The sequence below is a fragment of the Entelurus aequoreus genome, linkage group LG04 (genome assembly GCF_033978785.1).
Source record: "Entelurus aequoreus isolate RoL-2023_Sb linkage group LG04, RoL_Eaeq_v1.1, whole genome shotgun sequence".
Lineage (NCBI taxonomy): Eukaryota > Metazoa > Chordata > Actinopteri > Syngnathiformes > Syngnathidae > Entelurus > Entelurus aequoreus.
Genome location: NC_084734.1, coordinates 26202276 through 26229766, shown reverse-complemented (window position 1 = coordinate 26229766; position 27491 = coordinate 26202276). Strand labels below are relative to the sequence as shown.

Sequence of the window (27491 nt, the reverse complement as noted above, 5' to 3'; positions counted from 1 at the left end):
GCAGGTCCATTCTATGTGTCATACTTGATCATTTTGCGATATTGCCATATTTTTGCTGAAAGGATTTAGTAGAGAACATCGGTGATAAAGTTCGCAACTTTTGGTCGCTGATAAAAAAGCCTTGCCTGTACCGGAAGTAGCGTGACGTCACAGGTTGTGGAGCGCCTCACATCTGCACATTGTTTACAATCATGGCCACCAGCAGCGAGAGCGATTCGGACCGAGAAAGCGACGATTACCCCATTAATTTGAGCGAGGAGGAAAGATTCGTGGATGAGGAAAGTGAGAGTGAAGGATTAGAGGGCAGTGGAAGCGATTCAGATAGGGAATATGCTGTGAGAGGCGGGTGGGACCTGATATTCAGCTGGGACAGTAAATAAACACAAGACATACTCTATTAGCCACAACACAACCAGGCTTATATTTAATATGCCACAAATTAATCTGCATAACAAACACCTCTCCCCTCCCGTCCATATAAGGCAAGGCAACTTTATTTGTATAGCGCTTTTCATACACAAGGCAGACTCAAAGTGCTTCATAGACAACAAAGTGAAATGAAAGAAAATAAAAGCAAAATTAAAATGCAGACAATAAAAATAAAAACAGTGCAGACGTTAAAAGTTAAAAGATTAAAAGATTTAGCTGAAAGCTAAGGTGAACATAAAAGTCTTCAGTCTAGTTTTAAAAGTAGTCAGAGTTGGGGAAAGTCTGACATCTTCAGGAAGTTTATTCCAGCTATTTGTTGCATAGTGACTGAATGATGCTCTCCCTTGATTTGAGTTTACTCTTGGAACCGCTAACAGATTGGTCTCAGAAGATCTTAGTGATCTAGAGGGCTTATATAGTGGGAGCATATCAGTAATATACTTCGGCCCTAGACCATGTAGTGATTTATATGTGAGCAGGAGGATTTTGAAATCAATTCTCTGATGTACAGGGAGCCAATGTAAGGATTTAAGAATTAGTGTAATGTGCTCACATTTTTTGGTCTTTGTTAGAACTCTAGCAGCAGCGTTCTGAACAAGCTGTAGCTGCCTGACAGTTTTTTTGGGAAGACCTGCAAGGAGACCATTACAATAGTCCAGCCTACTGGTAATAAAGGCATGTACAAGTTTTTCAAAGTCTTGAGCTGACATGAGCCCTCTAAGTCTTTTTACATTTTTGAGGTGATAGTAGGCCGATTTTGTTACTGATTTGATGTGACTGTCGAAATGTAAATCAGAATCTAAAATAACCCCAAGATTTCTGGCTTTATTTGAGGTTTTCAGGGACAGTGATTGAAGGTGTTGGACGACTTTAAACCTTTCTTTTTTAGCACCAAAAACAATTATCTCAGTTTTATCTTCATTTAGTTGTAGGAAATTTTGGCACATCCAGTGTTTGACTTGCTCAATGCACTGGCACAGAAGATCTATGGGGCGATAGTCATTTGGTGATAGCGCTACATAGATTTGGGTGTCATCGGCATAGCAATGATGGTCAATGTTATTATTTTGCATGATTTGTCCTAGTGGGAGCATATAGATGTTAAATAAAGTCATATAACCCACCAATACAACTCAAACACCCGCACAACACACTCAATCCTACAGCCCAAAGTACCGTTCACCTCCGTAAAGTTCATACAGCACATATATTTCCCCAATGTTACGTACGTGACATGCACATAGCGGCACCCACTTAATAGCTGGCCACAATGGTGTCCAAATATGTCCGCTACAATCCGTGACGTCACGCGCAAACGTCATCATACCGAGACGTTTTCAGCAGAATATTTCGCGGGAAATTTAAAATTGCACTTTACTAATCTAACCCGGCCGTATTGGCATGTGTTGCAATGTTAAGATTTTATCATTGATATATAAACTATTAGACTGCGTGGTCGGTAGTAGTGGGTTTCAGTAGGCCTTTAATGCAGCTGCCCCCAGCCAGGTTGGGGGTTTGAGTGTGAAGTTCACACCTTCTCCTTGTCCTTTTCTGGGATGTCTGCGAACTCCAACTCCCTCCCTCCAAAGTGAAATGGAATAGAACGTCTGTATATCTACATCAACTCATGAGATCTAATTCAATAATTGTATCAAAAATCGTTATTTTCAAATACCGTATTTTTCGGACTACAAGGCTCACTTAAAATCCTTTTATTTTCTCAAAACTTGACAGTGCGCCTTATAACCCGGTACGCCTAATGTACGGAATCATTTTGGTTTTGCTTACCGACCTCAAAGTTATTTTATTTGGTACATGGTGAAATGATAAGTGTGACCAGTAGATGGCAGTCAAAAATAAGAGATATGTGTAGACTGCAATATGCCTCAAGTAAACACCACCAACATTTTATATGTTCCATTGAAAATATAGAACATTATACACGGTGCTCAAAAATCTATCAAAATGTTTTAATACGACTTTGGTAAGCTATAAAGCTGCACCACTTGATGGATTGTACTGTGCTTCAACATACAAGTATTATTATGGTGTGTGTGTGTGTGTGTATAAAGTAAGACATATTATCTGGCGTTTTGTTTCGAAATATTATGCAAAACAACTTTTCTTGCCTTCTGGTACCTGCTGATCTGTATTTGGGTTCTGCATAGGCGCGCGTCCGCCTTTGTAGTCTGTGCCGATGCTGTAGTCGATAAGCTTCTTCTTTTTCTCTATCTTCTTGTTATGGGGCATTCATCTTTTGCTGTTGCCATTTCTAATATAAAGTAGTGTAAAGTTCTTACTTATATCTGTCAGTAAACTTGCCATAAAAGCGCTAAAACATACCGGTGTAGTGAGTTTACATTATTCACCCAAGGAACTTTAGTTATTAGAGAGTTCCGGTCGGACGTTTTTTCACGGGACACATTTCCAGTGTTGTTGTTTCCGGATGAGGAGATGCTGCTCCCTTATTGATTTAAGTAAAGTCTGAAGTCATTAAAACAGTTAGCGCCATCTTTTGACACTTCTCCCACTCCTGTCCTTGCACGCAACATTGCTACAACAAAGATGACGGGGAGATCGATTCTTAGATGCATCATGATTGGTACATGTATTTTGAATGGATATATAAATATCAAAATATCGATTATGTTTAAAAAAGGTAACAGAGGCAGTTCTAAAATGTGAAACTAGGGTGAAACTAACACACAGAGCAAAACACAGCAGGGTCGAGGAGAAGCCGGGCTAACCTCTAAACTCACTTGAATGTGAATGAGGTGGTTATGGAAGGCACCAAAAGGATGCTTGCTCACCACGTAGACACGTCACTTAGCAGGCTGCTACAGCGTACAGAGTTGTGAAGGGAGTTTAACCACATTTCCGCAATGCAAATCAATAAACACTGACAAGACTTGCTTTTTTCAAAAAAAAAAAAAAAAAGCAATATTCTCTGTATTAGCAGTGTCTAACTGACATCATATCCAATTATTTAACTCACCAATGAATTGCACAAAGCTCGAACTCTAATCATTCACTGTTGTGGTGCCCAAAGTAATTTGCTCCTTATTCTATTTGCACCAGTATATTTTTTTAAAAGTGTAAATAGGTAGAAGGATTAGGACTATGAAAAAGTGTTTCCAGTGGAGGTTGCATCAGCTCTGCATACAGTATGTTGACTTACAGTTGATTGGTTTTGTTATTAATAATGTGGTACAAGGTGAAGAGTACCTAAGTGAGTCCTGCATCCTTTCATGTTTTGCTGGTACAATTGCTACAAATACAAGTACCCCAAAGGGCCTTTTATTTCACTGTATCATTTGTCTCACTGTCTTTTAGCAGCATATTGCTTTGCACAAGCGGAGCATGTCAAAAGTGAGAAGAGGGACAAAGAAAGAAAAGGAAGTGTGAAGGTCATACATGCGACACTTTGTGCTGCTCTTCATCGTGATGGCTGCCAAGCTAAATTGGCTAGTCCACACGTGTCAAAAAAATATTCAGTCAAGGGCTGGACTCCAGGGAGGGGGTCCAGACTGAGGCCAAGGAAAAAAAAAACTCATAGCCATAGCACACGTAAACATGTTACATAGAATCAACAAAACTTGCAACAGAGGGGAGGCAGTGGGAGCTGCTGCTGTATAATAGATTATGTATTGACATCCATGGTTAGCAACAAATCAATAGTCACTTTTGCAAGGGCCACCTCACTAGAGTGATTTGCGCTAAACCCTGACTGAAAAAGTTCAAAATGATTGTTAGACACCAAGTATTAAGTTGCTGTGCCACCATTTTTTCGAAGATTTTTGAGGTTTAGGCTTAGTTTAGGTTTCCATGTACTGGTATTTTGGTAGCGTATCGGTTGAAATGTGAAAGGTACCCATCCCGAGAGCAGACGTGTAATTGATTGTGAATCCTATTAACATTTTGTTGTAGTTAAATTCTGCTGTGAGTGGTTCAGTGCCAATATTCCTGGCATCCCCTGCAGCCTGTGCAGGTACAGTAAAGCGAGATACTTGAGTTGCATTTCTTATTTTCCACTTCCTTCTTTGTTTGATTTTGTTCTTCCTGAGCTGCAGTGGCTGAAATAGGCAGAGATGAGAGGAGCTGCAGTGCTCGCTTCTAGCCGTCTTCCTCTGGCTCTGCTTGCCTTGTTACCACTGTGGAGGATCTACCTCTGATGTGTTTATCACAAGGTTTGCCATTACCTGAGGGAGGGAGACCAGCTCATTGTTCCTGCACACACTGAGGACAAGGAGAAACATGTTGTCCAGAAGAATCTATCCCATTAATGAATTAGTTTTGGCCTATGTGCAGGTGCTAATGTCTCCAGGAATCACCTGCTATTGATTTGCATGATGTTGACAAGTTGTTGCCCCTCCTCCATCTGCTACACTGGCACCTTTCCAGGCGCTAAGCACAAATGCAGTCTTCTTGGATCATCCCTATGTGAGAGTGCACTTCTTGTATGAGCTTATGAATCAGAGGGATGTGTTTATTGTCTCTCTTTTGCCATCTTGTGGTCAAATTGTGACTCACACAAGCAAAAAATAGCTCCAGAGTACTTGTATTTTTATGTATTTTATCTGTACTATACTAGAATTAACTTTATATTCTGCAGTCTGTACATAAATTGGTGCACACTATGCAGAGAGAACATACGTGCAGACCTGAAGCCGGCCGCTTATGATTTCAAAGCTCGGTCCTTACAGGCTGCCGGAAAAAAGAATGAGACGCTGTACAATTTTACATAAGTATGTGTATTACTGTGGACATGTGTGTCCAAATTTTTTCCAAAGAGGGCAGCTGCACGAACAGAACGAATGTTAAGGATGCAATGACCACATAGATGTTCTTGGCTTTTTCTTCACTAAACACAGTCAAACCAATCCAATGTACAGGATTTATGAGACAACAAATGTTTTATGACTATTATGATACTTTTGAAAAACTACAAATGTGTTTGATTTTTTTTTTTGTAAAAGAGTAAATGTGAAAATTAACTCATAACAGCAATATATAAAAACAAAGCAATTTAAAAAATGGTGGCGCCTAGAGTCGTTCTTAGCGTTTTACGTTTGGTTGGTTTATTTTTTTAAATACACATGTAGCTGTAAACCTATTGTATTATGTTTTATTGTAAACAAAGGCCCTTATCTACTAGATGTGTACATGAATTAAAAGTAGGGTTGTCAAAAATAACAAATTAACTCATGTGATTAATCAAAAAAGTTATCACATTGATCAGGTCATATACGCACATTAATCACACAATTTATTTTGACTGTAGATGCGCCTTTACCGTAATTGCTGGTCTGAAAGGTGGCATAAGTTACCATAGGGTCAGTGATCAGGTCAATGCGATGAATGACTCCCACTGGAGTGCTTGCTGACCCACCTTAACAATCTGAGGTCGGTTGGTCAGAATGTTTCTTCACCAGGATGATGGTAATGAATATAATGTAGTTGACGGAACAGCATCCTGACATAGGTATCCGGGAGTTCCAGAATTTCCACAGCTAAGTGGAGAGCAGTGGCGATAGCGTCCTCTGTGGACCGGTTTGGCCTGAGGGCAAACTGATATGGATCCTAATTCTGTGTGAGACAGCCTTTGATATTTTGGAGAACAAGCCTTTCAAAACACTTCCTAACCACAGAGGTCAGTGCCAGTGGTCTATAGTCAAGTATTTATGGCTGTACTCTTTAGACTTGGGCTGACAGTGGCTGCCTTAAGACTTGGACTTGTGCCAGGGATGAATTGAATCCATGTCAGTACTCCTGCCAACTGGTCTGCACAGTTCCAGAGCACCTTGCTCAATATGCCCAGCCACTTTATGTGGGTTTATAGCTCTCAGTGCTCGCCTCACCTGGTGTTCTTGGAAGATGAGCAGTTGAGGATAGGAGGGTAGGTGGCTGGTCTGTATAACTTGAAACAGGCAAAGATGTGATTGAGTTCCTCCACTAGCGAGTCTTCCATGTTATTGGCCAGTGATGGGTTACTTTTGTAGCTCGTCAGGTATTGGATACCTTGCGACACCTGCCAGGAGTCTTTGTTGCCCAGGTGCGCCTCCACTTTCCTCCTATACTCCTTGATGTCTATGCTGAGGTCAGATCTAGCCTTGGTGAATTACTCTCTCTCCCTCCCTCGAGCGGAAGGCAGAGTTTCAGGTCAGCAAAAGTGCCTTGGTTCTGATCAACCTGGCTCCCTTTCACTGTGGCAGTGCAGTGTCCAATATAGGACAGCACATCTGTCTGCTGCTGTAGCTCCAGATGTGATGACTCTGTGATGGAGTGGTTCTGCCACTATGGCGATAGAGACCACAAAATCGTAATTTATACCTCAGTATATATCACAGACCCTAATACACAGATAACAGTGCATTAGGGTTGTACAGGGTACCGGTATTAGTAGAGTATTGCAGTACTAATGAATCAAAAACGGTACTTTACTCTGAAAAGGAGCGGTATGGCGTAGTGCAGTGGTCCCCAACCTTTTTGTAGCTGCGGACCGGTCAATGCTTGAAAATTTGTCCCATGGACCGGAGGGGGGGGGGGGGGGGGGGGGTGTTATGGTGTGTGTATATATATATATATATATATATATATATATATATATATATATATATATATATATATATATATTTTTATTAATTTTTTTGTCATAAAGAAATACAATCATGTGTGCTTACGGACTGTATCCCTGCAGACTGTATTGATCTATATAGATATATAATGTATACATTGTGTTTTTTATGTTGATTTAATAAAAATAAAAATAATATTTATTTATTTATTTTTTTAATTTCTTGTGCAGCCCGGTACCAATGGTCCGTGGCCCGGTGGTTGGGGACCACTGGAGTAGTGGGTAGAGCGGCCGTGCCAGAAACCTGAGGGTTGCAGGTCGCTCCCCGCCTCTTGACATCCAAATCGCTGCCGTTGTGTCCTTGGGCAGGACACTTCACCCTTGCCCCCGGTGCCGCTCACACTGGTGAATGAATGATGAATGAATGATAGGTGGTGGTGGTCGGAGGGGCCGTAGACGCAAACTGTTAGCCTCACTTCCGTCAGTCTACCCCAGGGCAGCTGTGGCTACAAATGTAGCTTACCACCATCAGGTGTGAATGAATGATGGGTTCCCACTTCTCTGTGAGCGCTTTGAGTATCTAATAATAGAAAAGCACGATATAACATCTAATCCATTATTATTATTATTATTAAAAGTACCGGCTCGCCATATTATTTTTTTACAGGCATGACGGCGCGTCGTCACGTCATAACATTGCTGGTTTTACGAGCAAAGGAGCATGTTCGGCAGCGCACAATCACGGAGTACTTACAAGCAGACACAGTGTGTAGACAAAAAAGGGAGAAAGGACGCATTTTGGCTTAAAAACTAACGATAAAGGTGTATAACAGAGATAAAAGTTATAACACTGAAACGCCCTTCGGAAGAGGTGCTTTAAGACATGGCTAGCTAGCTAGCGGCTAATGTCCATCCGCAATCGGCAGTGTTTTAGCTTCTTCTAAATCACTAATCCTTGTCCCCACGGCAACAAATAAAGTAAGTTTCTTACAAGTATCATCCCTGCAGGGCGAGGAATAGCTAAACATGCTTCTCTATGTTGTATGTAAACAAATGCCATAGGTGGGACTACACCTGACATCCACTGTAATGATACCAAGTACAATAGCGTATCTAGTCACTACTACTATAATTACATCAATATTTTTTAGCATCACAAAATCTTTTGTATTTTTTATTTATATTATATCCATAAACTCAGGAAATACGTCCCTGGACTCATGAGAACTTAAATTATGACCATTGTATGATCCTGTAACTACTTACTAAATGGTAAATGGGTTATACTTGTGTGGCGCTTTTCTACCTTCAAGGTACTCAAAGCACTTTGACACTATTTCCACATTCACACACACATTCACACACTGATGGCTGGAGCTGCCATGCAAGGCCCTAACCACGACCCATCAGGAGCAAGGGTGAAGTGTCTTGCTCAAGGACAAAACGAACGTGACTATGTTGGTAGAAGCTGGGGATCGCAAAACTAATGTAAAGTATCAAACAACAGAAGAATAAGTGATTATTACATTTTAACAGAAGTGTAGATAGAACATGTTGAAAGAGAAAGTAAGCAGATTTTAACAGTAAATGAACAAGTAGATTGATAATACATTTTTACAGCTTGTACAACTTCTACAAGTTGTCTAGTATGTTCATTATTTTATTTAAGGACAAAATTGTTCTTCGATTGCAATAAGAAACATATGTTTAATGTACCCTAAGATTTTTTGTTAAAATAAAGCTAATAATGCTATTTTTTGTGGTCCCCTTTATTTAGAAAAGTATCGAAAAACATTTTAGTACCGGTACCAAAATATTGGTATCGAGACAACCCTACTGTGAATACATTTAAATTATATTTGTATGTATATGTATAGTTTCATATTATTGAGTATAATTTGGATTGTAATGTTTCCTTTTCATCAATTTGTTTAGAGTTTATAACACACACACACACGTACAGTCACCCACACACATTCAAGTCATAAAGATGATTCAAGGATTTTCTGGCCGGAATCTGTCCATCGTGTACAAACTCTAAAATAACCACAATTCCTTCCTTATAGAAAGTGGGTGGATTTAGTAAATTGAGGTAATTTGGGGGACAGACACTGTTGGAGTTTAGTTTGGGGAGCACAGCAAAGTTTGAACAATTATCATGGCAGGTCTGTGGCTCTGACTCTTTGTTTCAAAGACACACACTGTGATAACTCAGCCATGTTTCTGGAGAGCAGAGCAACCCTGTTTTGCACACTCTTGGCATTCTCTCGATGAGCTTGAAGCACACCTGTGAAGTGAAAACCGTTTCAGGTGACTACCTCTTGACGCTCATCGAGAGAATGCCAAGAGTGTGCGAAAAAGAAATCAGAGCAAAGGGTGGCTATTTTGAAGAAACTAGAATATAAAATATGTTTTCAGTTATTTCACCTTTTTTTGTTAAGTACATAACTCCACATGTGTTCATTCATAGTTTGGATGCCTTCAGTGACAATCTACAATGTAAATAGTCATGAAAATGCATTGAATGAGAAGGTGTGTCCAAACTTTTGGCCTGTACTGTATAATAATATACATATTATATGGATATATATGTGTGTATATTATATTTATATATATATATATATATATATATATATATATATATATATATATATATATATATATATATATATATATATATATATATATATATATATATATATATATATATATATATATATATATATATATATATATATATATATATATATGGATATACACTACCGTTCAAAAGTTTGGGGTCACATTGAAATGTCCTTATTTTTGAAGGAAAAGCACTGTACTTTTCAATGAAGATAACTTTAAACTAGTATTAACTTTAAAGAAATACACTCTATACATTGCTAATGTGGTAAATGACTATTTTAGCTGCAAATGTCTGGTTTTTGGTGCAATATCTACATAGTTGTATAGAGGCCCATTTCCAGCAACTATCACTCCAGTGTTCTAATGGTACAATGTGTTTGCTCATTGGCTCAGAAGGCTAATTGATGATTAGAAAACCCTTGTGCAATCATGTTCACACATCTGAAAACAGTTTAGCTTGTTACAGAAGCTACACAACTGACCTTCCTTTGAGCAGATTGAGTTTCTGGAGCATCACATTTGTGGGGTCAATTAAACGCTCAAAATGGCCAGAAAAAGAGAACTTTCATCTGAAACTCGACAGTCTATTCTTGTTCTTACAAATGAAGGCTATTCCACAAAATTGTTTGGGTGACCCCAAACTTTTGAACAGTAGTGTATATATGGGCAGCACAGTGGCACAGGGGTTAATGCATGTACCTCACAATACAAAGGTCCTGAGTAGTCCTGAGTTCAATCCCAGGCTCGGGATTTTTCTGTGTGGAGTTTGCATGTTCTCCCCGTGACTGCGTGGGTTCCCTCCGGGTACTCCGGCTTCCTCCCGCCTCCAAAGACATGCACCTGGGGATAAGTTGATTGGCAACACTAAAAAAATTGGCCCTAGTGTGTGAATGTGAATGTTGTCTGTCTATCTGTGTAGGCCCTGTGATGAGGTGGCGACTTGTCCAGGGTGTACCCCGCCTTCCGCCTGAATGCAGCTGAGATAGGCTCCTCAAATTAAATAACAGCAATCTAAAACGTTTTTTTCCCCACACTTTTGACACTGAATTTGTCTCTGTCTTTTTTTGGATTCTCCAGGTGAAGCTCCCTTTTCCTGTTAATCAAATTACAAATCTGCCAAGGAATGACTTCCAGATGTTGGTGAAAATGCACAAACTGACCTCAGAGCAGCTGGAGTTCATCCACGATGTGAGGCGAAGAAGCAAGAACCGTATCGCTGCACAACGCTGCCGCAAGAGAAAGCTCGACTGTATCTTGAACCTTGAGTGTGAGATTAGAAAACTGGTGAGTCCAATTCTTCCCACCGGTATCATTTCTTCTCTTCCTGACACATGATGACACTCATTTCCAGCGAATCGTGGCTCCGCTCAGTCTTAAAGCTGCAAAGTTGAATGCAGCTTTGTCATGGTTCAGCATTGTTACCGAGGGGTGTCGCCACTGATGTTGATATCGCATATATCAGCAAAAATAAGTATCGGATTATATCGTCTTGAATCTAAAATCTGTGATATAAGCACTTCAATTCAAGCAGTCCTGCAGCACGTGTGCAAAGGGAGAGCCAGTCAACACCTAAATGTCCTCCAAAGCACACAAGGTTGGTCTTTTGTTGTGTTTTAGTCAAGTTATTTACAAAAGGTAAACATGGTAGGCTATACAACAACTAAGCACAAGCTAGATATACACACAAGTAGGGCTGTGCGATATAGAAAATGACTATATCGTGATATTAGAGTATACGTTCTCACGCAGTTGCTTTTAGCTGTTGGCATTACTCGACAGGCTCTTCCCACTCCTTCTTGTGTCTCCTTCTCACAGACAGCAAGCGCACCTTCTTACACACGTCACATACTGTCATGTCATACGTCACATACGTATACGCCCTCGTGGAGTAGAGAGGTAGCAGCATGGGTAACGTTAGCTGTGGTGCGAGTGGTAATACGAGAGAAAGACGGTGCGAATCTGGTAACAAATGAAGGAAGAATTAATTCCCAAGAAAAACAGCAGGGGGTCCATCGTCTGGCGGTGGTTTGGCTTCAAGTGGGAATATGTGGAACAGACAACCGTAATTTGTCAAGTGTGGGGCAAACCACACTTGACAAATTACGGTTTGTCGAACAGACAAACCGTAATTTGTCGAACAGACAAACCACCATCCCTATGGACTTGTTACCGGTCATCTTAGCGTCAGCTGCGGATTTGGTCCATTCTGCGATCAAAAGAGGGAAACCGCATCGACGAGGAAAGAGAGCGGGCGCACTTGTCCGTCTTCGCGGACGGGGATTACGCACGCCTTTACCAGGCATCTTCCTCTCCAACGTCCGCTCACTTGCCAACAAGATGGACGAGCTAGCGTTGCTGATGAGAAGGAACAAGGACTTCTCCTCATCATGTGTGTTGTGTTTCACGGAAACTTGGCTGAGCGCAAGTGTCCCGGACAGCGCGCTTCAACTGGAGGGCTTTCATCTCCTCCGCGCGGACCGAGACGCGGCGCTCTCTGGCAAAAAAAGAGGCGGGGGACTATGCTTCTTTATCAACAATAGCTGGTGCACAGACGTGACTGTCATTTTTAGACACTGTTCTTCCTCTCTGGAATATTTTTTCATCCACTGTAAGCCCTTTTACTCACCGCGTGAGATTGTTTCATTCATTCTCGTGGCTGTTTACATCCCGCCCGGCGCGGACGTGCGTGACGCTCAGCGCGCGCTCGCAGGACAGATCTTACATGTGGAACGGTCTTTTCCTGACTCTCTTGTTATCGTGCTTGGTGACTTTAACAAGGGAAATTTGAGCCAGGAATTACCAAAGTATAGACAGTTTATTAAATGCCCGACCAGAGAGGAGAACACGCTGGATCACTGCTACACTACATTGAGCAAGGCTTTTCATGCAGTCCCGCGCGCTGCTCTTGGACTATCAGATCACGTGATGGTGCACTTAATCCCTTCATACAGACAGAGACTGAAACTGGCTAAACCTGTTATGAGGAACATTAAGTGTTTCACCGCCGAGTCTGTGGACGAGTTGCGTGCTTGCTGGGAAACGACAGACTGGGAGGCAATTGGAGCGGCCACGAACAATCTGGACGAGTATACGGACACTGTGACCTCATACATACAGTTCAATGAGGCGCGCATCATTCCAACGCGCACCAGGGTTTGTTATAACAACGACAAGCCTGGTTCACACCCAAGCTCCGACAGCTGCGCAAGAAGAAGGAGGTTGCGTGGAGAAGCGGGGACCGAAGTACATACAGAGAAGCGAAGTACCACTTCACCAGGGAAGTGGAGAAAGCTAAATCTGTGTACTCTAACCGTCTACAGGAACAGTTCCGCTCCAATGATTCTGCGGCAGTTTGGAGAGGTCTAAGGGCCCTTACGAACTATAAGCCCAAAACCCCCCAGGCCCTGAATGACCGGACTCTCGCTCAGGGCCTCAACACACATTACTGTCGTCATGAACGGCCTTCAGCTCATCAAAGCCATGCTCCCCCCACCATCACCCTCCCCACCAATGCCAGCACATCATTAAAGGAGTTAAAGGACTCAAAGGACTCCAATGACATCACAGGACTCCAAAAACATCATAAGACTGTAAAGACCCTCTCCATCAAAGAAGAGGATGTACGCCGGCAGTTCTTGAAGCTGAATATGCGGCAGGCCCCCGGGCCGGATGGTGTCTCCCCCTCCACTCTCAGACACTGTGCGGACCAGCTGGCTCCTGTCTTCACTGACATTTTTAACACCTCTTTGGAGCTATGCCGCGTGCCGTCCTGCTTTAAGACCTCTACCATTGTCCCTGTCCCCAAGAAAGCACGGATCACAGGACTAAATGACTACAGGCCGGTCGCGCTGACGTCTGTGGTCATGAAGTCCTTTGAGCGCTTGGTCCTGCCCCACCTCAAGGACATCACCGCCCCCCTCCTGGACCCACTGCAGTTCGCCTACAGAGCCAACAGGTCTGTAGATGATGCAGTGAACCTGGCCCTCCACTTCATCCTGGAGCATCTGGACTCCCCAGGAACCTAAGCTAGGATCCTGTTTGTGGACTTCAGCTCTGCCTTCAACACCATCCTCCCTGGACTGCTACGAGACAAGCTCTACCAGCTCAGCATGCCCGACTCCCTCTGCAGTTGGATTAATGACTTCCTGACGGACCGAAGACAGCACGTACGGCTGGGGAAGATTGTCTCGGACAGTCGAACCACAAACACTGGTACTCCTCAGGGCTGTGTACTCTCCCCCTGGCTGTTCTCCCTGTATACAAACTGCTGCACCTCCAGTCACCAATCCGTAAAACTGCTCAAGTTTGCGGATGACACCACCCTCATCGGGCTCATCTCGAATGGCGATGAGTCCGCCTACAGGAGAGAGGTGGACCGGCTGGCGTCCTGGTGCAGCCTCAACAACCTGGAGCTGAACGCCCAGAAAACAGTGGAGATGATCATGGACTTCAGGAAAGTCACAGCCCCACCATCCCCCCTCACCCTGATTGACTCTCCCAACCCCGTCCCCATTGTGGACTCCTTCCGTTTCTTGGGCACCACCATCACCCAGGACCTCAAGTGGGAGCTGACCATCAGCTCCCTCATCAAGAGGGCCCAGCAGAGGATGTACTTCCTGCGGCAGCTGAGGAAACTTAAGGTGCAGACAGAGATGCTGGTGCAGTTTTACTCAGCCATCATAGAGTCCATCCTGACCTCCTCCATCACAGTGTGGTTCCCCGGCGCCACAGTCCAGGATAAGAATAGACTGCGGCGCATCGTACGTGCTGCTGAGAAGGTGATTGGCTGCAAGCTCCCATCCCTCCAGGACTTGTTCTCCTCCAGGACCAGGAGGCGTGTGGGTCGGATCGCAGCTGACTCTTCTCACCCTGGACACACACTATTCTCCCCTCTCCCCTCAGGCAGGAGACTACGCTCCATCCAGACCCACACCTCCCGCCACCTGAACAGTTTTTTCCCCTCGGCCATCAGGCGAATGAACAATAACTCCTAACAGCAGCTCCTTGAATTCCTTGAATCCCTTCTAAGTCTATCTGATAGCTCAGTCACAGCTCTTTTTATACCAAATATGTGTTATATGTGTTTTATGTCGCACGTTTGCACCAAGAAAAATTCCTAGTTTGTGAACCCGTTCTCAAACAATGGCAATAAAACGATTCTGATTCTGATTCTGAAAAGTGTTGCTACAAAAAGTACCATTACTGCTAATATGTAGCATCATTTGAAAAGTCACCTGCTGGAGAATGAAGAGTGCTTACTCCGCATGTCAACATCTCCGCTCGGTGCCACGCCATCAAAATGCCAAGGCAAACATTTCCAGATCAACACCGTATGAAAAAAAGAGTTGACAACAAAAGGAGATAATGTCCACAGGAACCTACCACATAGCGAAGGACGAACACTATTTGATTTCCTATTATGCAGCTCATTTTTATTTGACACTTATTGAAAAATCTTGTGTGACATCATGTTTTTAAACTATTGTAGTGGCGTTCTGTACAAAAAGTGCACTTTAATTTAGTGTTGTTTTGATAAGTCATCTTAGTGACACCATGCACAAAAGTGCACTAATAGCTTGTTTTAAAATGTCTCTGACAATCTTGCACTTTCTGTTTTGGAAATGACATGAATGTTTGTGCCACTGCTTAATAAGTGGTTGATAAATACACTTTTGGTAAATTGACTTAAGTTGTGATTTCCCTCTCTGCATGAAAGTTTAAAATGAGCATATATTAATGCAGTATGAACAAAAATGTTTTAATGTAGACACATAGAATCATCATACTGCTGTGATTATATGCATCAAGTGTTCATTCAAGGCTAAGGCAAAATATCGAGATATATATTGTGTATTGCAATATGGCCTAAAAATATTGAGATATTAAAAAAAGGCCATATCGCCCAGCCCTACATACAAGTCTGTCCCTACATTGTGTCTGTCCCCCTAATTGCCGCAACCGCACCAATTCATGCAAATTCTACGTGTAACAATATATCAACTCTTCGTTGTTAAAACTGCACAATTGTCATCCACCTGACTATAGCACTAAGCCTTCTGGGTAAGGCAGTATGTAAATATTTAGCAACACACTGCAGTCTTGACTTTCTAGTTTACATGTATTAATATATTTAACCTTTATTTAAGCCAGGTTGAGGGAATTGAGAAAATATTCTAATTTGCAATGCTGATCTACAGTAGCAAAGAGGCAGCATTTACATGACCGAAATGTATTTATTTATTTATTTATTTATTTGAATTAGGACAATGCATATTCATCAACATAGAGCAACAATGTAAATATGCCGGAGTTAGCACAATAGCTAATTGTCATCCGTTGTCCTAAGGCAGGTTAATACAGTAAACATTCAACAGGTCATTATACAAAAGAATACATAATTTAACAGGACATTACAACCATACCATAAGCGCAGACCATGGACAAAAAAATAAAACAAACAAACAAAAAAAACATGTGAATAATCTGATTGTGCGTGCATGTCTGATTAGTTTTCAACCACTGTGATGATAATCTATAATTAGAATCAATTACTACAACAAGTAGCTTAGCTACTTTTAGACACAAGGTAGCTTACGTCAAAGCTACAAGCTACAAAAAGACAACGAATCCAGGCCCCTAAAAAAAAGAAACATACTCGAAAATGGCAGAGGAAATCTCTCCCACAGATTAGATTTCTCCTTTAGTGATGAAGACCACGTCCAGGAAACCCACAATAATGCCTGTCCTTGGCCATATTTAAACCAATGTATGCGTTTAGAGAAAACAATGCCCAACACCTTAGTTTTTAGTTGTTTACTATGCAAACCAAGATCATAACTGCTCATCTAAGACGTCCAACACAAATTTATGAACACACATTAAGGTGAGTTGAGTTCATGAAAAGTTTTACTGCACATAACCATTACCAGCTATTCCCAAACAACACACAAGTCATTGTTTTTTTGTCAAGATATAGATTGATGCTTTTTTTTTTTACTGTAGGTAGAGAAAATGAATAATATTATAGGGGTGAGCCAAAGAAAAGGCAAACTGTGATGTGTGGGGACCCCTATAAGTAGTTAGTTGTAGGGTGTCCCCAATTAAATGACAGATAGTTAATAGTAATGGACCCTTATTGGGGCTTGGAGCTTGCTACAGTTCTCTGGGGATAGTGTCCCCAGTAGCTTAGCTACATTTAATCGAGAGTAACTTGTAGCTTAGCTTACTACATTTTCCAAGTAGCTTGCCCATCACTGTTTAGAAGCTAAATACTATAATAACTTCTCTTTGTTCATGCATATAATAAATAATAATAGTGTTTAGATGTATTCATTTAAGAAAGTTACATACAGTCATGGTCAAAAGTTTACATACACTAGTGTAATGGCTGTCTTGAGTTTCCAATAATTTCTACAACCCTTATTTTTTTGTGACATAGTAATTGGAGCTCATACTTGTTTGTCACAAAAAACATTCATGAAGTTTGGTTATTTTATGAATTTATTATGGGTCTATTGAAAATGTGACCAAATCACATGGACAAAGATAAGATCTTCTGGAGGAAAGTTCTGAGGTCAGACGAAAACAAAACTAAAACTGAGAGGTGCGAAGCAACAAAACGGAATGCTGGAATATAGCAAAAACTTACGATAGGAGGAAAGAGCATCCACATGAATGATTATCATCTCCAAACAAAGCCCCGACAAAGAATAGTGGCTCACACTCAACTTAAATAGTCTTAATCACCAACAGAAAACAGGTGAGGGAAAAAGTGCTTGGAAGTAGTTATGAAAAAACACCAACACAACAGGAAGTGCCACCGAAATAAAAGCGTAGGACAGGAACAAGCACTAAACACAGAAGAACCACAACAAAACCCAACATAAACGGCACGGACAGGTGTAACCAGCCGTGACAAGATTTTTATATCTAAATATTTTTGAATCCCACTTTTTGTTTACGTGTTTGCGCCGATTCAACTTCTCGGGTACTGTAACATTTACTCCTTATAAATCATTTTAGAGTTTGTGGATGAAAACCTTTTTTTTTCTGAAAAGGTCATTAAAGGCCTACTGAAACCCACTACTACCGACCACGCAGTCTGATAGTTTATATGTCAATGATGAAATCTTAACATTGCAACACATGCCAATACGGCCGGGTTAACTTATAAAGTGCAATTATAAATTTCCAGCTGAACTTCCGGTTGAAAACGTCTATGTATGATGACGTATGCGCGTGACGTCAATGGTTGAAACGGAAGTATTCGGACACCATTGTATCCAATACAAAAAGCTCTGTTTTTATTGCAAAATTCCACAGTATTCTGGACATCTGTGTTGGTGAATCTTTTGCAATTTGTTTAATGAACAATGAAGACTGCAAAGAAGAAAGCTGTAGGTGGGATCGGTGTATTAGCGGCTGGCTGCAGCAACACAACCAGGAGGACTTTATGAGTTGGATAGCAGACGCGCTATCCGACGCTAGCCGCCGACCGCATCGATGATCGGGTTAAGTCCTTCGTCGCTCCGTCGATCGCTGGAACGACGCATGTGAGCACGGGTGTTGATGAGCAGATGAGGGCTGGCTGGCGTAGGTGGATAGCTAATGTTTTTAGCATTCCTCTGTGAGGTCCCGTAGCTAAGTTAGCTTCAATGGCGTCGTTAGCAACAGCATTGTTAAGCTTCGCCAGGCTGGAAAGCATTAACCGTGTAGTTACAGGTCCAGGGTTTAATAGTATTGTTGAATTTCTGTCTATCCTTCCAGTCAGGGGTTTATTTCTTTTGTTTCTATCTGCAGTTAAGCACGATGCTATCACGTTAGCTCTGTAGCTAAAGTGCTTCGCCGATATATTGTCGTGGAGATAAAAGTCACTGTGAATGTCCATTTCGCGTTCTCGACTCTCATTTTCAAGAGGATATAGTATTCGAGGTGGTTTGAAATACAAATCCGTTATCCGCAATAGAAAAGGGAGAAAGTGTGGAATTCAATGAGCCCTTGTACCTAAGTTACGGTCAGAGCAAAAAAAGATACGTCCTGCACTGCACTCTAGTCCTTCACTCTCACGTACCTCATCCACAAATCTTTCATCCTCGCTCAAATTAATGGGGTAATCGTCACTTTCTCGGTCCGAATGGCTCTCGCTGCTGGTGTAAACAATGTGCAGATGTGAGGAGCTCTTCAACCTGTGACGTCACGCTACTTCCGGTACAGGCAAGGCTTTTTTATCAGCGACCAAAACTTTATCTTCGATGTTCTCTACTAAATCCTTTCAGCAAAAATAGGGCAATATCGCGAAATGATCAAGTATGACACATAGAATGGATCTGCTATCCCTGTTTAAATAAAACAATTTCATTTCAGTAGGCCTTTAATGACAAGCAAAATAGGAGGCAAAAAATTGTTCCCTTTACCCCCAACAACGTACCAAAAAAGAAACAAAACCGTGGCCCTAAAACCGAGATACCAACCATACCGTGGGTTTACATGTACCGTTGCACCTGGAGTAAACGCAATTATAGAAGTAACCAAATGACCGAACATGCAATTGACAGCAGCAAAATAAATGTTCGCAGTGACTTGCCGTGTTAAAGGAATCATGAAATTTGCAAAAAATAATTAAATAAAATACGGAATCTACTATTAAACGCGGAAAGTCGCAGAAATTGTCGCAGGAATGTGACTGAATTTCTGTCATCATTTGTCCGGGGAAAACGTGTTTATGGAGTTTGTACACTTCAAAGAAAATCCCATGAGGTGATTTTAAGTTCAAGTTAAAGTCCCAACGATAGTCACACACACACTAGGTGTGGTGAAACTGTCCTCTGCATTTGAACCATCCCCATGTTCACCCCCTGGGAGGTGAGGGGAGCAGTGAGCAGCAGTGGTGGCCGCGCTCGAGAATCATTTTGGAGATTTAACCCCCAATTCCAACACTTGGTGCTGAGTGCCAAGCAAGGAGGCAATGGGTCTCATTTTTATAGTCTTTGGTGTGACTCACGACCTTCCAGTCTCAGGGCGGACACTCTGCAGTACCATGCACAAGTTGATGTTTAGAGCTAAATGACTGCGTGTGTTCTTGTGTATGCAGGTGTGTGAAAAGGAAAAGCTTCTCACAGAGAGGAACCAGCTGAAGGCTTGTATGGGAGAGCTATGGGAGAATTTCTCATGTCTGTCGCAAGAGGTGTCCAAGGATATCCAGGTGAGCCCTGAACAGGTTCAGTCTTTGCACCACTTCTGTCCGGTTCTACGAGCCACCAATTCCACTGCCAGCAACAATGCTGCCTTTGACCCCAAGCCTTCTAGCAGAACCAACACTTCCAGCATCGACCTCACTGCCCATTCGGACTTTCCTGATTCCAACTTCTACGGTTCTCCCGGGCCTTTGGAGAGTGAATCCGGCCCGGCCGTCAGAAACGGGGCGGACAAAGATGTGAACAGCCAAGACCCCGTCTCGTACACGGAAAATCCCAACCAGACGGTAACGGTGGATTTTTGCCAGGAAATGACGGAAAAATGTACAACTGACGAGCAGCCACGGAAGGACTCGACAAAGTAGTTTGTTTGTTTTTCTATTATTTAATTGTACTCTTCCGACAAACCCTGTTTCTCAGGGTTGCTGAGGTGGCCAGCCTCTGCCAGTTTTCACTGAAAAAAACAATCTTTGTAAGTATTTATGTTTTTCAAGATGTCTTCTTGTTGAAAGGTCAACACAAGAGTTGTCTTAACAGCAGCAATACTGTTCTCAAGGTATTCTCCTCCTATCACATGTGGGGGAACCTCTCACCAAATCCTTAACAATGGTGCTATTACTGGCCCCAGCAGCATCTTCTACAGTCACAACAAGTTGAACCTCATCGGACCAACAGCAATTACTTTCGTTTTTTAGCAGGATCTGACCTGCTAGATCTCGTTCTTTCTCCCGCTCCGACTTCATCAGTCTTCTCTACCTCTACCTTGTGTTTCTTCTCTCGCTTATTGCTGTCAGTGACACTTTTCATCCACAGCTATTCCAAACTCAGGAAACAGAATCCTCTGAATGTTCGACATAACTGATGAAGAATGACAACAAGGCTTTTGTACGCAAAGATGTCGTGCAGTTAGACAAAATAGTTGGTAAAAAAAAAAATGTTTTTATGCAAAAAATGTGTCTGGTTTTTGAATTACTGTACAGGCTGTAAAACGTAACATTCCGTTTTGCCTATTTGAGCACCACATGGAGGTAAAAAAAAAAAAGATTATTGGTGGCAGTTACATATTGTGTCCCTCTAACCAGCAATACCGTTGTATTTGATTGTGGTGACTTTCAAGTCCAAATGTACATACTGTGGAGCTTCTTGGAGTGATGACTGGCAGGTGCAGCCTTAAATGTTTTACCGTAAGAATTTCTGAGAGAAAATTTTTATTTTACCATCTCATGTAGTGAATGGAAAGTGTTCCTAATTCTCAGGAAAAAGAAACCGCTTGTTCACAAGCATATAGTACAGAGACACATTTATTGGCACAAACACGCTCAAGCTTCGTGTATGTAGAGATGTTTTTAGAACCTCTTGTGCTCGACATATGAGGCCACATTTTCATATTCTTGATAATCGATTGTAAGCATCACTATTCTGAAGTGATTCTAGACCAGGGGTCGGCAACCCAAAACATTGAAAGAGCCATATTGGACCAAAAATACAAAAAACAAATCTGTCTGGAGCTGCAAAAAATGAAAAGCTGTATATAAGTCTTATAATGAAGGCAACATATGACGTAAGTGTCTATATTAGCTATATTAGCCTACAAACAAAATGACTATGTGTCGCAGGCTGAAACAAATCTTCGTTAACAGAAATGTTGAAATGTAATATTTATTCTACACATTTTTACAACATTGGAAAACATTAGTATATCAGAGGCTACTTGTGAGATAACTCCTGGAAATGACTGTCTTAGAATGGCCAAAGGTATAGATGTGTGTGTCCAAGTTAAAGGCCTACTGAAACCCACTACTACCGACCACGCAGTCTGATAGTTTATATATCAATGATGAAATCTTAACATTGAAACACATGCCAATACGGCCGGGTTAACTTATAAAGTGCAATTTTAAAATTCCCGCCACACTTCCGGTTGAAAAACTCATTTGGATATGATTTATGCGCGTGACGTCACAAAATCCCCGGAAGTGGTTGTACCCCATCGACCCGATACAAAAACCTCTTGTTTTCTTCGACAAAATTCCACAGTATTCTGGACATCTGTGTTGGTGAATGTTTTGCAATTTGTTTAATGAACAATGGAGGCTGCAAAGAAGAACGTTGTAGGTGGGATCAATCGGTGTATTAGCGGCTAAGTACAATACTTACAGCAACACAACAAGGACTACTTACTACGCCTAGCCGATGCTTGCCGCCAAACCCACGGATGAAGTCCTTCGTCGCGCCGTCGATCGCTGGAACGCAGGTGAGCACGGCTGTTGATGGGAAAATGAGGGCTGGCGTAGGTGGAGCGCTAATGTTTTTATCATAGTTCTGTGAGGTCTGGTTGCTAAGTTGCTAAATTAGCCTTAGCGTCGTTAGCAACAGCATTGTTAAGCCTTACCAGGCTGAGAATTTTTAACCGTGTAGTTACATGTACATGGTTTAATAGTATTGTTGATCTTCTGTCTATCCTTACAGTCAGGGGTTTATTTCTTTTGTTTCTATCTTCATTTGAGAACGATGCTATCACGTTAGCTCAGTAGCTAAGTGTGTCACCGATGTATTGTCGTGGAGATAAAAGTCACTTTAAATGTCCATTTCGCGTGCTTGACTCTCATTTTCAAGAGGATATAGTATCCGAGGTGGTTTAAAATACAAATCCGTGATCCACAATAGAAAAAGGAGAGAGTGTGGAATCCAATGAGCCAGCTTGTACCTAAGTTACGGTCAGAGCGAAAAAAGATACGTCCATCACTGCCTCTCTAGTGCTTCACTGTAACGTTCCTCATCTACGAATCTTTCATCCTCGCTCAAATTAATGGGGTAATCGTCGCTTTGTCGCTCCGAATCTCTCGCTCCATTGTAAACAACGGGGAATTGTGAGGAATACTAGCTCCTGTGACGTCACGCTACTTCCGGTACAGGCAAGGCTTTTTTTTATCAGCGAGCAAAAGTTGCGAACTTTATCGTCGATTTTCTCTACTAAATCCTTTCAGCAAAAATATGGCAATATCGCGAAATGATCAAGTATGACACATAGAATGGATCTGCTATTCCCGTTTAAATAAAAAAAAATCATTTCAGTAGGCCTTTAAAGGAAACGGCAGGCTGCCTTCTTCTAATGGAGTTATTGCAATCTTTGGCAAGCTATGTAACGTTTACTGTGGTCTGGAACAACATGGCACACAAACAACTGAAATGCGGCCAATATTACATACAGATAATGTGTCATGAGACATGCAAAACTAAATTATATACAAAGAGGATAAAGGTAAAGGAAATTAAATGAGCTCAAATATACCTACTAATGAGGCATAATGATGCAATATGTACATACAGCTAGCTTAAATAGCCTGATTAGCACTCCAACAAGTCAATAACATCAACAAAACGCACCTTTGTGCATTCCCGCACAGTATAAAAGGCTTGGTGGACAAAATGAGACAAAGAAGGAGTGGAAAATTTTACATGTAAACAAACTGTCCACACAATGGTGAGTTCAAGAACCGCCAAAATTACTAGGACAAAAGTATCAGTGAAACATACACACACACATATTAAACAGTGGGCTTTCTAACAATTGGGAAGGTTTGTGTCATGTTTGTCCTCAAACAAAAAACTTACTAAAACTAAAAACTTAATTTTCCCCCATCTTTTTCCATTTTCAATCCTTTTTTAAAAATGCTCCAGGGAGCCACTAGGACGGCACTAAAGAGCCGCGGGTTGCTGACCCCCGTTCCAGATGAAAAACAGCTATGTAACGAAACAAACGTCGGCTAAAACCAAGTTCAGGAGAATTTACTGTAAACCACAAGCACTTAATAAGCAAATGTTTAAAACAAGCAAAACACTCCAAGACCAGCAATGTCATTAATAAGTCAATAAAATCATAATACGTGAGTAGAGTCAACTCTTTGCCGTTGGCTCAGTCTTTAATGCGAAATCATTTCGATCTTATATTTCTTCTTAGTATTGAAAGAAACTATTTGTATATACCGTCTGTGTTTTTAGATCCTTGAGTTATTTCACATTAATCCTAAATGTACAAAATACAAGAGTATCTGGGACACTTTGAAAAGAGAAAAAAATAGTCGTGTAATTGACCCACAGGAACCCAGAGCCATTTAAAGTGATTTGATGGTGGGTATACCACATACAAGACAATACTACTAATTACATTGTTCCTGCTAATGCATTCCTTTTTTAAAAAGAACTTGACACTTTTTAATGCACGGTAGCACAAATGTACTTTGATTTGAACAAAGAAGATGTATTGATGATATCATTGACATGAGGTGTCTTATTAGTATTTTTATGTCAGACTTTTTATAGCCATTTTAAAGGGGAACTACACTTTTTTGGGGAATTTTGCCTATCATTCACAATCCTTATGTACAGTAAGATAAGCACACGTATGTTTTAATTTCTAACTGGTCAATAAATGCGAAGTCTGCATACAATGAAGCCTATGTAGTCGCTCTATTCTGCTTTTAAAGCGCTTAAAAAAACATTCAGACACTTCCATCAACATTTTATACACACACTGTAAGTATATATATATTATACACAGTAACAGGCACAATCATAATAACATGTAATATTTACGTATTTCGCAGCAACGCATCACAACGTTGTCTTTTCCTTCAACATCACTGATTATTACTCACTGCAGACTTCATGCGAGCCTACAAATATAATAAAACTTCACTTACTGTACAATGTCTGCTGTCACAGGGATGCCGACTGATAGGACGTTGATATACTAAAGGGGGTGGAACAAAGCGTTTTTTTGGGGTCTTTTTTGCCATTACCGGGTTTAAATTGGCTGTCAAAGTTGACCAACTTCTCAGTTTATGTCCACATCATTTTACTCTTCAGCTGAGAAACATGATTTATAATTTAGAATTAGCGTTCACAAGCTCAAAGGCGAGAGAGCTGATGATGTCAATACAGCAGCATTAGGAAGTTGTGTCTCTCTGATCAATGCGCCGCTAAATGTAGGTCCCTAACTTTAGCGCTTATAATAACAGTGTCGCTAATACTTGGTTAATACTGTATGTAAATAGAGTATTGTTGGCGCTTAATTTATTGGGTTTTCTGGACGCAATGATGTCATGGCTGTCAATGGCACCATTGTAAGTCGTTTATTTACGAGTTTGAATGCATTAAAAAAGAAAAATGTGTTCTCGTCACCCATGGACTGTGAATTATAGGAAAAATTCCCAAAAAGTGCAATTACACTTTAAGGCTCAAAGTCCGATAGCTAGCTTGTTTTCTATGACTTTCTTTAAAAAATATAGTAAGAAGAGTTGAATTGTAAAATTTGACAACCTATTAAAGCATTGCACGTGCTAAATGGATTTAGAATTAACATTATAGGCTCTGGTTTGAAATTTGGCATGTTCTTACCAGCTTTTTTCCCCTATTAGTTTTTTGGTTTTTTTTCTTTTCATGTGACCCTAATACTCTATGAATGAAATAAGCATCCACCGACAAAATACAGAAATAAAAATGTTATTTAGGCACTTATTTCCCAAGCACTAAAAGTAAGTTAGCACTTCATTGGGGTCTTTATGTCTGTTTAGGATCACTTTCTGTAAAAGTCTGAAAGACTGACACATTGAAATTGGCACTTCAAAAAAAAAAAAAAAAATCTGTCAATGCATTAAAATTATGTCAAAACCGACTAAAGTTGTAGTAAAAAAAAAAAAAAAAAGTATTGTATAATGTGTGTCTGAAACCTTGACAGACCTCTCAGCAGTGTTACGTTAAACAGGAATCACTTTCTAAATTTGTATTTGTTTCAAATGTTGACTTAAGAAGGTGTATAAGTATGTTGTCATGATTAAGAGTAATAAAAAATGTAACTTTGTGCATTTGTTTGAGCATTCTATTTCTAATACATGCATCCTCCCTGTTCTCCATGAGTATACTGTATCTGTTTTGTGAGTTTACTCCCTTATATAAAATGAACGGTCCATCATTTTTGATGGTAGTTTTACTGTAACAGAGAGAGACAAAATGTTTGGAAAATCCGGAAAGTCTTCCTCCGGCTCACTGTACTCTCAGGGCATTGAATCAATCACTTGTGGATTGTTCAGGTAGGTAGCTTAGAAGACGTTTAGCAGGGAAATAAGTATTTAACCAGCAAACATTCTGACCTAAATGAGTCCTGACCCTTCTAAAAAGTACTCATGATATGCACCTGTCACATAAACACTCTTCATTTAATTTAAACCTCTACCATGGGCAAGACCAAAGAGCTGTCCTCAGGGACAAGATTGTAGACCTGCACAAGACTGGAATGGACTAGAACACAGGTGTCAAACTCAAGGCCCACTTCATTTTATTTGGTCCTCGAAACCCTGGAAATAAAGTACTGTAACTTTTATTACTAAATGTATTCTTTCTTTCTATTTTGGGAGAAAAAAAATACATGTTCTCCATGTAATCGCATGTTTTGTTAACTTAAATATTGTCCTATTATGCAAAAATATATTATCAAACATTCAAACAATTATTTTTTTAAATAAATAAATGCTAATAATAATAATTTCAAAGCAAGTTATCCATCAAATTGTGCAATGTAAAAGTATCAATAAATTTCATGGTAAAATTTTAAAATTTGCTGTGGTTTTTACAGCAGTACTTTTTTTACTATAATAAACTGTGGTGCCGTTTTGGCATTTACAGTAATACACTGAAAAATCTACAGCTGTTGATTTGCGGTAAAAAAAAAAAACTAAAAAAACTGGCTGCTCAGGTGCCAAAATTGTACTGTAAAATTGCTGTTTTTTTATTTACAGTAAAAAAAAAATTACATTTTTCAGTAAATTTATGGCAACTGAGCGGCCTTTTTTTTACCGTAAAAACAGCAGTGCTGTTTTACACTACATTTTGACCGTACAATTATTGCAACTTATCATCTTTTTTATTTTTTTATTTTACAAATCTACTAATAAAATGCATTCAAAATGTGTGTAGTAATAGTATTCACTGTTAGAAGTGGTCCTCTGGGGCCAAACATAACTGAGATGTGGCCCTCAGTGAAAACGACTTTGACACCTCCGGACTAGAAGGTCAAATAAGAAGCGTGGCTGCTGTGCCCACACAGTGACCCCAGCTCAAGAAGACATATGTACAATATGAAGTTTGACAATCAACACCTGAAAATAGAATAGAAAGTACTTTATTGATTCCCGGGGGAAATTCAGCACCACAGTTTGCTCACAATAAAGCTCACACAAAAAGAATATGATGTGGTCACATGAGAGAAAAATTGAGGCGTTTGTTATCAAGTGGACCGGACGTGTTTGTTTGCAGAGAAATGTTGAATAAGAATCCAACAACAACATCCAGAGATTTTTGTGGCCCTAAAAACATTTTTTTTCGTGGCCCCATTATTTAATATCACTTGTGTAATGCGCTATGGCTGGCCTGGGCAATTATTTTGACTCGGGGGGGGGGGGCAAATTTTGAGAAAAATAATGTGTCTGGGGGCCGGTATATCTGATTTTCAGGAACACTAATACAAAACCTCACAATAATGTCTGATTGAATGCTAAAAACGTTATAACAGACCGCTTTAAAAAAACGTAATGGAATTTAAAAAAACATTTTACTGAAGGAGACACACAGAATGTACATGAAAATAAAGAATGTGGGATTTACAATATCAA

General features: G+C 40.6%; 1 protein-coding gene across 1 annotated transcript in view; it reads left to right on the top strand.

Annotated features, from left to right (window-relative positions):
* The window catches only part of bach2b (BTB and CNC homology 1, basic leucine zipper transcription factor 2b), a 162170-nt gene extending 135673 nt beyond the window's left edge, over positions 1-26497 (top strand). Inside the window, exons 4-5 of the mRNA XM_062044458.1 lie at positions 10706-10912; positions 19719-26497. Of these exons, the coding sequence (XP_061900442.1) occupies positions 10706-10912; positions 19719-20186 (675 nt within the window). The 3' untranslated portion in view covers positions 20187-26497. The remainder of the gene's footprint in view (positions 1-10705; positions 10913-19718) is intronic.
* Positions 26498-27491: the final 994 nt, after the last annotated feature.